At 52.2% G+C, this 13115-nt stretch overlaps 1 protein-coding gene across 1 annotated transcript; it reads left to right on the forward strand.

Moving 5' to 3' along the window:
• Nucleotides 1-1703: 1703 nt before the first annotated feature.
• EsH8_XIV_000002 (uncharacterized protein) lies at nucleotides 1704-8214 on the forward strand (the record flags this gene model as incomplete). Its single annotated transcript, XM_083273863.1, has 3 exons — nucleotides 1704-1956; nucleotides 2319-4565; nucleotides 4901-8214. 3 exons carry the CDS (start codon nucleotides 1704-1706, stop codon nucleotides 8212-8214), a joined length of 5814 nt encoding a protein of 1937 aa, XP_083120528.1.
• Between the last annotated feature and the right edge of the window lie 4901 nt (nucleotides 8215-13115).

Here is a 13115-nt window from a genome sequence, read left to right on the forward strand (position 1 = left end):
ACCTGTGCTAAGGACGGCGGATTGCCTTTAAATTCCAACATATAATACAAGCTACGCTTCATTCTTTTCTGATTTAAACTTCCCCGTCCTCCCTGCGATTTCTTTTAATCGTCGGAATCTCTGCCACTTGAGGTACCCGATCAAGCTTGGAAGACCTCCACCGACCTTGCAGTTAAACTCCTCCCGGGTACTAGGCTCGCCAGGTTGAAGGAACAGAGTGAACAGCCACCGCTTTACGACAGCGTGCTCCTTCTTTATTCTAGCTCCGGCTTTATGAGCCTTCTGGAAGATCCCAACCTTCTTTAAATATTTGTTTAAAAGTTAGTGCTGAGCACTTGACTACTTATAGGTGTAGAACACTGAAGATGACGTACCGCTTGATGGCTGGATTATGGTTGACGACGTAGTCTAGAGCGTATATGATCTTGACCGCTGTGGGTTTATTCATGCTTGTGGGAACCGGAAGATCTAGGTACTGATGAATGAGTTGCGCTGCAGCTCTATAGGGGCCTTCTGTTGCGAGGCGATCCTTGTTTGTGAATCGTGATGTTGTCCCAAACTGCCTTCTTAAGTATGGTGACAAGGGTAGCATGCCTGTTGTCGGAAGGGCAGTAGGGGCACCATTCTCTCTAAAATGCAAGGCAATTCAAGCTGGCTGTAGCCCTCATCGGCAACGTGGGCAACATGCGTTAGTTATTGAAGCCCGATTGAAGTAGTTGGAAATCTGCTAACAGTTAACATGGTTTTGAGAAGAACTGCCGCTTCATCCTAACTTTTAACTAACTGAACCTAGTGCCTGCGTCTTCAACTAAGCCTATCCAGGTACTTAGCCTACTTTCACTTAGTCACCTTCAACCAGTTCAGCTGGGCTAAATGGTCCAGCTGGTAAATGCTACAGCTAAATAAACCCTCCTTAGTAGATGCTCTGGTGACTCTTGTGGGGGCGTTTGTTTGAAACGCGAGAGGGCTATGAAAAAGGTGATTCCCTTTTGGTTTTTCTTACTTTGACTTTCGTCCGTCTTATGACCCCTCTGGTGTTCTTAACATGACTTTGCGAACCTCTCTGTCTGAGTGAAAAGCTTTCCCCGATTCTTTATTTTGGGGGGTATACCGTTCCCCTAACCTCTGGGAAAAGTGACATCATCAATTAGGAGTTTAAGCCTGGATATTTTTGGAGGGATATTTCTAAATTCAGGAGAAGTGTGTACAAGGCCGATCTTATAAACTCGTGTAATATCCTTATGTTGTCGTCTCTGCTCTTATTTGCTGTTTATTTTTCAATTGGTAAATACGCTATTTTAGATGCTGGTCAAGGTGCAAGTAGAGATCTAGTTGACAATGAGGATAGTGTTGCAGAGCAGAAGTGGTTAGGAGAAGTGGGAAGCAGAGATGGCGATGAGTAGAGGTGGTTGTGTCTAGAGATAGCGATCAGGGATAGACAGAAATGTGGACGGGAATAGGGACCAGTAATGAGAGTCAGAAATACAGACAGGAGCCAGAGACAGGAGCTATAGCTATTAACAGTGCTAGCAGGCAGAGGCAAGGAGCAGAGCCGCATAGCGAATAGGAGGGACGCAGACAGGGGACGCAGATAGGGACGGAGACAGGGAGCAGAGACAGGAGGCAGAGACGAAGACTAGCGACGGGGGCTCAGCTTGATGCAAGCGGCTGGCTTCGCAAAAGATGGCACCGAGCGATTAACAATGGAAGGACTTGCACGCCTCTACCGTCACAGCACCATGTGTACCATTTTGCATGCAACTCCAGCCGAGTATCTAAGCATTTTGGGGCTGCTACCGCCAGGGGCTGATCTCTTCCAGGACACCGGCACAACCTTAGACTTTGTCCAGCGCTGGCGGTATCTCCAGGGCAGTGGCTGGTCTACAGCTGACGTGGTAGCCTCTTTGGCATTCAGAAATGATAACGTTGATATCGCTGCTGCAAAATGTCCGGCAGGTGAGATTCTAGCCCTCACAGTTGGGTTGGGCGCTAAAATTGTTGCGCTGGATAAACTCTGGGTCCCCCGTGTACAACAGAAGATTGTTCGAGCCCAGGATGTGGTGGACATGTGCGGGCAGTTGTATGATGGGACTACAGCTCATAAAGTAGCTGCATTCATTGAAGGTAAGTTGGAGTGAAGCGCGGTTTATTCCTCTGACTTGCACGTGAGGACGATTACTGACTTTCTGGCACAGGCTCCCAAGAAACAACGATTACGGCTTCGACATAATCAACCTATGGCAAACTCATCCTCGGCCTCAAAGATCTTCCGCCAAACATTCAGGTGTCTATAACGCCGCTGAGAGACGAGAGTATAGCAAATCTCACCCTCACCGGCATCTTGTCCAGCGAAATCAAGGAGACGCTGCTGACAAGCCAGGCAGCTCCTCAGGGGCTGACTGAGATCGTCACTGATCTAGATAACAGGTCCCAGGAAGCTTACGGCGCACTAGCCAGTCGCCTCTTTGATCGCATCTCGTCTAATGACAAGCTTACTACCAAAGCACTTTTTGTGGCAGATGTCCGTGATCACACCCCGGACAGTGATGAAGATGATACCGAGGATAATACAGACGAGAAAATCGATCATCTCGACAATGAGGCCAAACTCGCAATCCTCATTGACTTGTCCCAGCGGAAGCGCCGGGCCGTTTTTGTGGAAGCCGCACTCCCGACGCTCCGAGCCCAGTTCTTACTCGATGCCATCGTGCGTACTGTCGGAACTGCCGTCGGCGGCGGGCTCGAGGCACCAGTGCTGTCGATGCTTGCCATGGCAAATTTCCTGCCACAAGCTGAGGACAAAGAGCCAATAGATGACAGAAAGAAGGAAAACAACGACAAGGCAAAGAAAGAAACGAAACAGAGCGCACTGGACGTTCTCGAGGATTTGCTAGTTTCCCAGCACACTAAGAACGATATCACCGACGCTTTCTTCTGCCCCACCGCAACAGATTCGTACACTTTTGTGATTTTGATAGAAAGCAATCCTGCCGACATACCTCAGCATGTCTCTAACAAAGACGCAGAGGCCCAAAAGAGTCCCGAAGATACAGCCCCGCCGTTTTCCATTAACGGCATCGATCTTCCCCTGAGCAAGGCATCAGACGGCACCGCTTGGCAGTCGACCCCCGTCATGATGACCACAGGCCAGCCCTACGTTCTCTCATCATTGGTGCCCCTGAATGGATCCAGAGCTTACTGGGCTACAAAACAGTCCAGCCTCATGGAGTTTACATCGCAGACACTCACCCCGCACGACACGGTGACAGCCATCACCGACATACTCGGCACCGCGACAAGAGCTGCGCGACTGGTCAAGAAGCTCGGACTCAGTCTCGAGGAGCTCAAATACGTCGCCACGTCACCCTCAGCACTCATCCAGCTCAACCCACATGCCCCGTCACTTACAAGCCTTTGCATTCTCGAGAGCTACCGGTCGCTACGAGACTCGCTGCCCGGTACGTCCGGGGAAGGGGGCAGCCATAGATCTCTTGTCGATCTCCTTGCGTGGCTAGGCAACCCAACGGGGACGCAAACGGTGGTGACGCTCGCTTCCCGTATTGCCACAGCCACCGGATGGAACGAGTCGCAGGTCGCAACAGCTATAGACCTCAAGTATCCCGGCATGCCGGCCGAGGATATCATAAGCCGGTTTCGCAACATCAATGAGCTGGTGTCCCTTCAAGCCGTGCTAGAACTCTCCCAGCGGATCGCTGGGACTCCAAGCCAGCGTAGGCAGGGCACTGCAGTGCCACATCCACTACTCATTCTCTTCCAGATCGCAACAGCCTCTGTACCCGCCCCGGCTGGGCGCGGCGGACTCAGCAGTGGGAAGGACAACAACTCCACGGCCGCCGCTGGCTTGCAGGCCTGTCTTGGCGATGGTCCTGCTTTGGAGCAGTGCATTCGTGACATGCGAGAGGCACAGCGCACAGCACTGGTTGCCTTTCTTCTCCAACAGCAGTACATACGTAATATGGGCATTGCCGACGCCGATGGCTTGTTTGGACTTTTTCTGCTGGACGTGCAGATGGGTGCCACTCTCGAGATCACGCGCATCAAGGCCGCCATCTCGAGCATCCAGCTGTTTGTCCAGCGCTGCCTGTTAGGCCTCGAGCCGGGGGCCGCCACAGTCCACATCGACCAGACCAAGTGGGCGTGGATGTCCCGCCACAACATCTGGCAGGCGACGCGCAAGGCATTCCTGTACCCCGAGAACTGGATCGAGCCTAGCTTGCGCGACGACAAAACGCCGCAGTTCGACGCCCTCGAGGCAACGCTGTTGTCCAAGGATCTGAGCTGGAATACGTTTTCTCGGGCCATGCGGGAATACGTCCAGGCGCTGCAGCCAATCGCCGAGCTTGACATTGTCTCGTATCTGCGCGAGGACACGCCAGAGGGGACCAAGACGGAGACGTACCATTTCTTCGGGCGTACACGTAGTGCACCCTACGCCTTCTACCACCGCACCATGTGCATTGGCCGGCCGGGCCGCGGGCGTGTTGTGTGGTCGCCGTGGACCAAGATCGAAGCCGATGCCATGACATACGAAGCCGACTGGGACGGTAGATCTTTGGCTTGTGGTAGCGGAAGTTATCTTCTTCCCATCATGCGAAACGGTCGGCTCTTCCTTTATCTACCACAGATCATCACAAAGCCTCTCTTGGCTGCAGAGAAAAAAGAGGATGCGCCAACATTCCGACAGATAGTAGACAAGAAGATGCCGTCCGGCCCGTGACCCTGCACCTGGGAGATCCGCATGGCCTGGATGGAGCTCTTCGATGGCGCGTGGACGCCCAAGCGCGTTTCCCAAGCTCAACTTATCGTTGAATGGACCCCGCCACCCATCGCGAATGAGCTGGAGACAAGTATAGAAGACAAAAGAAAGACAAAGCGACAGAGAAGAGGGAAGAGAAGAAGCCGGATTCGTCCGTCTGGTGGGGTCTGCCCTCGATTTCCCACTTCATATTTGCGCCCGAAACAAAGGGGGCGGACGTAAGCATCCAGGTTGCATACCAGCGACCAGCAACCCTGGAAGATACCAGTGAAACTCAGAACCTGCAGCCGGTGGGTAATTTTGCCGTCAGCGGGGAGCGCATCATCGCCGTACAGACGTCGAACCAACAAGAATGTCTCGGCAACGCCGTGTCTGCGAATTTTCACAAGCTGTCATGGACCGCGTCTCCAGATCCAGAGACTGCTACCGATGACAGACTGGCTACTCCAAATGCAAGCTTCTATTCATATACTACTGACAAAAACATCAGCCCCCTTCTCGCCATCCCGAAGCGCAGTTACACCCGCAGCCTCACCTGGACGCTCTCCTTCTCGTCTTCGGAAGGGGGTCTCGGCTACGCCACCGGACTTGTAGTGGACGAGCAGACAGGGGAGGGTCCGGCAGCTCATGGTCGATCCATCTTTATGTTCCCTCGTGACGTGACCACTCTGGATTTAACCGTCGGCTCGAGTAATCTCTGGAAGAGTGCATCAAACCAAGTGATGGAGCACTCGTCTGCCCGCAGCCTCAGGGAAGCTGTCTGCCAGCGCGAAGATGGTACCAGTGTCGACACGCTGTTCAGAACGCTCTCCGTGAGTCTCGTCGACAACGCAGACTGGGGTAAGGCGGTGGTTGCCAGGGGCGTCTCCAATTATCATGAACTTGCCACGTCGTATGCGCTGTATAACTGGGAGCTCGGTCATCATGCTGTCCTCTTAGCCGTCGACCGCTTCCATGCTACGCAACAGTTTGACCTAGCCCTCCGCGCAGCAAGGCTCGTCTTTGACCCCACAACCATGCCGCCCGCTACGGCCCAGACGACCGCCGAGAAAACCGTAGCGTGTTGGCAGTTTCCGCCATTCCGCGATCTCGCCGCCGACAAATCGCAGATGTTTGACAAGTTCACCGGCTGGCCCGACGACTCGACCCTCGAAATTGCCGTGACGGAGCGACGCAGCAATCCGTGGACGGCCCACTCCACTGCCCGTGGCCGTCCTCAAGCCTACATGAAGTGGATCGTGATGAAGTACATCGAGATCCTCATTGCTGCTGGAGACGTCAGCTTCCGCCAGGGAAGCATGGAGATGCTCCCACTGGCCATCCAACGCTACGTCGAGGCAGCACATGTGCTGGGCCCCGACCCGCCAGCCGTCCCGCGTCTCGCCAAGGCCATCACACGTAACTTCAAGACAGTCGGCGATCCAGGTGTCGCCATGAATCTCGAACTAGCCTTCCCTTTCATCTGCGAGGTTGAGAGACGTGGGAGTGAGCGTGCCCCCGATGATTCGCGTCAGCGGTCCGCGCTGCTTTGCATTCTGAGCACCACGTACTTCAGCCTCCCGCTCAGCCCAAAGTACGCCAGCTTGAGAACGCTTGTCGTCGACCGTCTGTTCAGGGCGCGCAACAACCTCGACATCAGCGGCCGACCCATCATCTACAGCATGTCCGAGCCGACTATCGACCCGGCTGCGGTCATGAATGCGCTTTCCGGCGGTGCCGGGGCTGTCAACGGCCTTGCCTCTCTCGTCAACGACGTCGATTGTCCGATGCCCTACCAGCGGTTCTCGGTGCTTCTCGGCAAGGCCTTAGAGCTGTGTAATGAGGTCCGGTCCATGGGCGAGCAGTTTCTCACGGCCCGCGAGAAGCAGGATGGAGAAACGCTCGCGCCGCTCAAAGCCCACCAAGACACAACCCGGCAGAAGATGATGATCAACGTCAAGGCCCTCCAGCGGTATGAGATCACCAAGGCCATTGAGGCCCTCCAGCAGAGTTGTGACGCTGCTGTTGCATATTTGCAGTATCTCCTGCGTCTGACAGGCGATCCACTTGACCGTTTGCCCGACCAGGAGTCCAAGGGCTGGGAGGATATCGCGCAGGTCATCTCCACGCCGACCTCTGACGACCTCCGCATGAGTCCGTATGAGGAGGGTGATATCATCTCGGCGGCCGTAGCTACGGGCCTGAAAGCGGCTGCGGCTGGCATGGAAATGACTGTCGGCGTGCTGCGTGCTATTCCCGAAGTCACAAGCAATGCGCAGCCGCTGGGCTGTGGCGTCACGATCAAGGCCGACGCCACCAATGCAGCCCGCTTGACAAAGGGCATCATGGGCGGCCTGAAGATTGGCAGCTTGATCGCCTTGGACGCATCCACTGCCTTTGCGCGTGTGGGTACTCTGACCCGGCAGCTCCAAGAGCGCCGCATGCAGGCCAACGCCAAAGGCCGCGAAATCAAGCACATTGACAAGCAGATCGAGGTCCAGCGAGTGCGGTTGGCTCTCAACGCCCGCGAGCTCAACATTCAGCGCGCCGAGATGACCAACGCTGCAGAGACCGAGGCTTGGTACCGCTCCAAGTACACCAACAGCCGCCTCTACGCCTGGCTCGAGGGACAGTTGCGCGCGCTACACTTTGAGCTCTATGGCCTCGCCGCCGACATGTGTCGCCGCGCTGAGCGGGCTTTCCGCTTCGAGCGCGGCGCCCGAACTCCCGTGCAGTTTTTGCGTGCTGGCGGCTACTGGGACTCAAACCGCGACGGCCTTCTCGCGGCGCAGCAACTGTCGCTTGACTTGCGTCGCATGGAGGCCGCGTTCCTTCACACTCCCGCCCATGATTTCGAATTATCCAAGAACATCTCGTTGCGCCAGCTCGACCCGCAGGCGTTAATGGCGCTCCGTGATACCGGCACTGCCATTTTCTCTATCCCCGAGATGCTCTTCGACCTTGACTTCCCCGGCCACCATATGCGGCGCCTGCAATCAGTTGCTATTTCCGTGCCGTGCATCATGGGCCCCCATGCGACACTTGCGGCCACGCTATCTCTTACGCAGCACAGCTATCGCGTCTCGGCAGCGGCATCAACGGCTGACAACTACCTGACTGCAAGCATCTCGGACGGTTCATTCCGGACTGATGTCGTTCCAATCGCTGCTGTCGCCACATCCTCGGGCTTGCAGTATACGGGCACTTTCAATATGGCGTTTGGAACAAACTCCAACGATGGACGCTACGGGCCCTTTGAGGGCGCCGGCGCCGTCAGTTCCTGGCGGCTGGAACTGCCTCCCTCTGCGGTCCGAACGTTCGACTATAGCACCATATCCGATGTCATACTGCATCTGCGGTATACAGCAGTCGACGGTGGCCCTCTTCTTAAGCGGGCAGCGTCGGGCGCCGTCTCGACCCTCCAGACTCGTGCCGAGGGCCTTGGGACGCGTGACTGATTCTGGGGCTTCCTCGAGGCTCGAAATGATCTGGCTTCCGAGTGGGCGGCATTCCAGTCCGTCTTGTCACAGACGGCCGTTGCACGCACCGCGTCGCTTGACCTCGGCGCTCTGGCGACCCGGCTGCCCTATTGGGCGAGGCCCAGTGACATCCGCATCGAGTCCTTCACTATTGCTGTCACGACCAATGACATGAATATTGCAGTCGACCTCGACATCCAGGCACTAGGGACAGCCAAGGACAACAATAGGGAGGCACAGCAGAAATGGGACTCAATCCCAGGCCGTGCTACATTGCTGAAACGAGAGGGGCTAGCTCTAAGGAATATTTTATTAACTGACCCAGGGTGGACTCTAACAGTAACTAAATTTGCAAGGAAGGCATGTAAGATTGAGGACCTGCTGATATACTTTCGCTACGTTTTCACACAGAAAAAAAAGAAAACTTGAGTAATATATTACCTTAGAGTTATTCTTATATATCTTACTATTACTTACCTATTTAATAATGCTATATGTTACTAACATAGTGTAGACTTTTAGTTTGTTTATGGCGAGATTCAGAGGATTTTTGCGTCGCTTGTTGTATGTATTCGACAGCTTTGTTGATATCCTCCCTTTTATGCTCTCCGAACTCGAAGCGAGCAGCGTAGGCATCAGCCAACTGCTAACGCGGCTAATAATATTGGTCAATCTGCGCCGAGAACTGCGAGGGCATCCGCAGCAGAATGATACAGGGCTATGATCCTCAGATTCTCGAATCTCGAAATGTCTCCACTCTGTAGGCCTGCCGTTATGCTAGACTGTTTTGCTAGTCAGGCAGCTAAGTTGTGCTGCCTGACTGCCTTTACGCGATCATTTTCATGCGTCTTTCGGAAAACTGTCTCTCCCGTCTGCACGGCGATATACGAAATTTTCAAGTCCTGAGTACGGTCGAATCGTCACATGAGCCAGTATCCCAGAACATTCCACAAATAGGCGCCCCCTGCCAGCACAACTTCCAGCTGTAGCTCGACCATTTGAATGACGCAGGTTAAATCACGAGCATAGTAGTGCCATTCAAATCGACCGCCCAGATAATTGTTTAAAGTAACGATTCTGGGATCTTGACAGGGATGGTCCTCAGGGGTGACCATTATAACTTACTCCACAGCTTTCATCAACTTATCCGACTCTAGGCCATATACTTTGCCTTTGGTGACAAATCCAGTATCCGTAATAGCCTTGTAACCACTCAAAACGTGCCCAATGTGCGAGTGGCTGTCCGTTAACTCCTTTGAAGCTTTGCGTAGCAATTCGGCGGCTTTATCGGGATCTGTAGTGTCCGATCCATTGCGTAGAGCTTAGCGAATGCGGTGCGCGTCTGATAGATAGGCAGAGGTCTCAACCGACAGCTGCGCAGTGTGTTCTCCAACTGATCATGGGGGCGCTCCAAGGTAAAGTTCATCACAGTGGGGTTGCGCCACCCCTACCACTCTGCCGACCCAGGTGCCCCTGGGGTGTCTCAGTGCTGATATTCAACGTCATGAGTAATTATGACGATGCCATAGAGCACCAAAATGGTGTAAAGTGTGGCGCACAGCGTACTCTGCCACTACCACTAGGAGTGGTACAGACGGTCGCCCTCCTTCATCACGGGCGCAGGAACCACAGGTGTGACCGACGCCGACGTAAATGCGAGCACGAGTGCGAACGGAGAGTTGTGCCAGTAAACCGCGGCGGCACGGATCTCGTTAAAGCTGTGGGGCCTAAACCGCCGCCCTCGCCCTCGCCACCGCTGCGGGTGCGGGTGCGGGTGCAGGTGCGGTGGTTGCCGGCCCCGGAGGCTCTTGGGGTCGATTTATACAGCCGGATTTACGCCATTTGAGATTAGCCGCGCGTCGGGGTCTGCAGGCATAACGAAACGGGGCGGCAGCCGATCCTAGGCTGGAGGGCTGTCGATGCCGACGGCGCCAGGAGGCGGTTGGGGCTCAGTAGACTAGGCGGGTGACGGGGATAGAGAGCCACGATTAAGGCGCAAGCCCCCCTTTTGCTGGTCCGTCATGCTGGTCTTCATGCATGTTGGAGTTGTCGTGTGGAATGTTGTCAAACGAACATAGAGAAGGTGACGAGTAAGCCTAAAGGATATACCACAAGGCGGATTACGCCCGTTCTCTAGGGTGGCCTCCGTGGCTGCATGGCAGGCACTAGTAGCTTCTTTCTAGGCATTTTTCAAGGCGGTCGACGTAAATATGCTGGGTTGTAGCCTATAGCTAGGAGCATGAGGTGTATGTTTAATGTGAAAATATGACGTACGTTTGCAAATCACCTTGGCTGTAGTAGATTAGTAGATGACGAAGTATTAATTAGATGGAAAAGAATGGGGAATAAAGAATGAGAGTACCGTGCAAACAATGAAAAGTCAAGGAGGAATGTTCTTATCCCTCCAAGTGCAAGACCCTTTACTCGTTGGTTCGGGACGAGGTGCGCTTGCTTCTGACAATTCCTACACGATTTGTTAGAAATTTATTACTTTCAAAAGAGCTGGAAACTTTTATACAATTAAATACTTGTTTATTAGCGTTTTTAAGATAAAGATATATACTTTAGGCTTTAGTAACAATGAAATCATCCTGCACCTGATGGAATGCACAGAATGGTCTAATGTTTAGCAATAGGTGCCGTACCGCCCTAGCGCAGCCTGACATTAACTAACTAGGTTCCGGCATGGCTGTGTAGCTCTAAGCCACCCTCTTATCTTTCTGTTGCTTTAAAAAGAGTACCTAGTTTGATATGTCTAGTTTTAGCCAAGTCAGCGCTAACACCACTATGCATGAAGATGGGGGCCAGCTGGCAATGTTATGGATCACATACTTCCCATTTAATTGGTTGCAGGAATAGTCATAAGACGAGCCGCCAAGTTTCGTATGTGAAGTCCTTTTATTTTAGACCAATAAGACGTATAGTTATAGTAAGCACAACCTTGAATTTGACATATTCGTGTCTATTTGTACATGCAAAGTCCTTTTCTCTAAACCAATTAGACATACGGTCGTAAGAGCCTGAATGCGACCCGGCCAGCGGGCTTATCAGGCTGGGACAAATATAATCACGGCAGAGCAAGCTCAGCGATAGCTTTAAAGCTTTCCCTTCCCTTTTAATCTAAGTCTATCCTACATTTCTCAACATCGACTGCTTGCATAGAGCAAAGTAAATAAGTATGGCATCCGACATGGCACAAACATATAATCTTCTTCCACTTAATCTTCCTCCCCAGCAAACAAGCTCCTGCTCTACAGATGAGGAGATCCTGGAAACATTTCAAGGTTCTAGACAAGGCTCCACGTATCAAGACGTAACCGGCTACGACCTCAGCTCAGATAGCCTTCTCAGGATGCAATCTGAACAATCAGCTGCAATAAACAATATAGGAGCCTATAACGAGTTAACCGAAGGCGGAACACCCAGCCGGAAAGTGAAATCGCCTACAATTCCACCACAAGCAGGACATTCTCATTTTTTGCCGCTTGTTCGGTGGGATGGTCTACCGTGGTACCAATTTTTAGGCCATGTTCTAAGTATCATCGTCTCTATCTGTTTCATAGGTCCGTGTGCCTACTAAACCTCCACCATCCAGCGGTTGTTACATCATACTAATATTTAAAATGATCTCAAAATAGTCCTAGGTATACTTATCGTTCGTCTAGAAGGTCAAAAGGAATCACTATGGTCGAAAAGCGTTGTGAAGGCTATACAGCTAGCGCCTTCAGTCTGGCCTGTTGTCTTCTCGGGTGTAGTAGGTAATGCCATAAAATCTTGTGCTAATTGGCGAGCTGAAAGGGGAGTAACTCTAAGAGTATGTTTATAATCTATATTTATTAGTGGATATTCTAATATAGAGTTAGTCGCTAGAGCAGTTGCTAGGGTCGCTTACGATGGCCAATACGGTACTATCGGCATACGCCCTCTCCGTTTTCAACATCTGGACATTGTTCTTGTTACTCGTTTGGGCTTTTAACCCACTCGGCTCCCAGTCGTCTCTCAGGAGTGTATATCTCCAAGATCAATCAACAGTTGAAAGTAGACCAATCAGTCACAGAAACTACACTATCCGTCCTTCCAACGATAATGCCAACACTGGGGCATCAGTTTGGAAGTACCTAGGGGCTTCTGCTAGGACTGCATTCTCTAGTGTTCTTATCGCTCAACCATCCGCTACTCAGTATTGCAACGGCACATGCCCCGGGTTTAACGATCTGATTGCAAGACTCGGTGGGCCAGAAGCGGCGGCTATACAAGCAGCAACGGATCTGTGGGGAAGCCCAAGGATTCCCAGCCTTAGGCATACACCTGGTTATGACCCTTTAGATCCAGAGCAATGGCTCACTGTGCCATGGAATCAAAGCGTACAAGAATACAGCAGTTTAATCGGAAAGCGCTTATATGGACTGGACTCAGAATTCGTTGGAAACGCAACACTCGTTATGGGGGCCAGCTATACCGAGGTTTCCAATGTATGTCAAACCTTCTAACACCCCCTTTGTTTAAGTGTTGACAGATAGACCGAAGTGCTCTCAGTGGTTATGTCAAAATAGGTATCATGACAATACGGAGGTAAGTTAGAAATAACTACGGTTTAGACAAGTTCCTTATATGCCTCGTTTTAAAGCTTACATAGTACTAGCCTATGGTCGAATGGTTCTCAACAAATTACAAGTCGTTTACTACTAGATACAACAAAAGTCTTGACAACCCGCCATACAACAATGCTTCTTTTCATTTTTTTCGAAATGAGCGATCTGGGGGGCTTAAATGTGAAAACCCTTCTTTATACGATTTTTTCGCCATGGACTTCGGTACCACCTATGGACCAGAACCCGATAACGACGCGCATTCCAGGATCTTTGTCGGGACAATTGGCG

Source organism: Colletotrichum jinshuiense, chromosome 14 (assembly GCF_051148585.1).
Source record: "Colletotrichum jinshuiense chromosome 14, complete sequence".
In the NCBI taxonomy this organism is placed as follows: domain Eukaryota; kingdom Fungi; phylum Ascomycota; class Sordariomycetes; order Glomerellales; family Glomerellaceae; genus Colletotrichum; species Colletotrichum jinshuiense.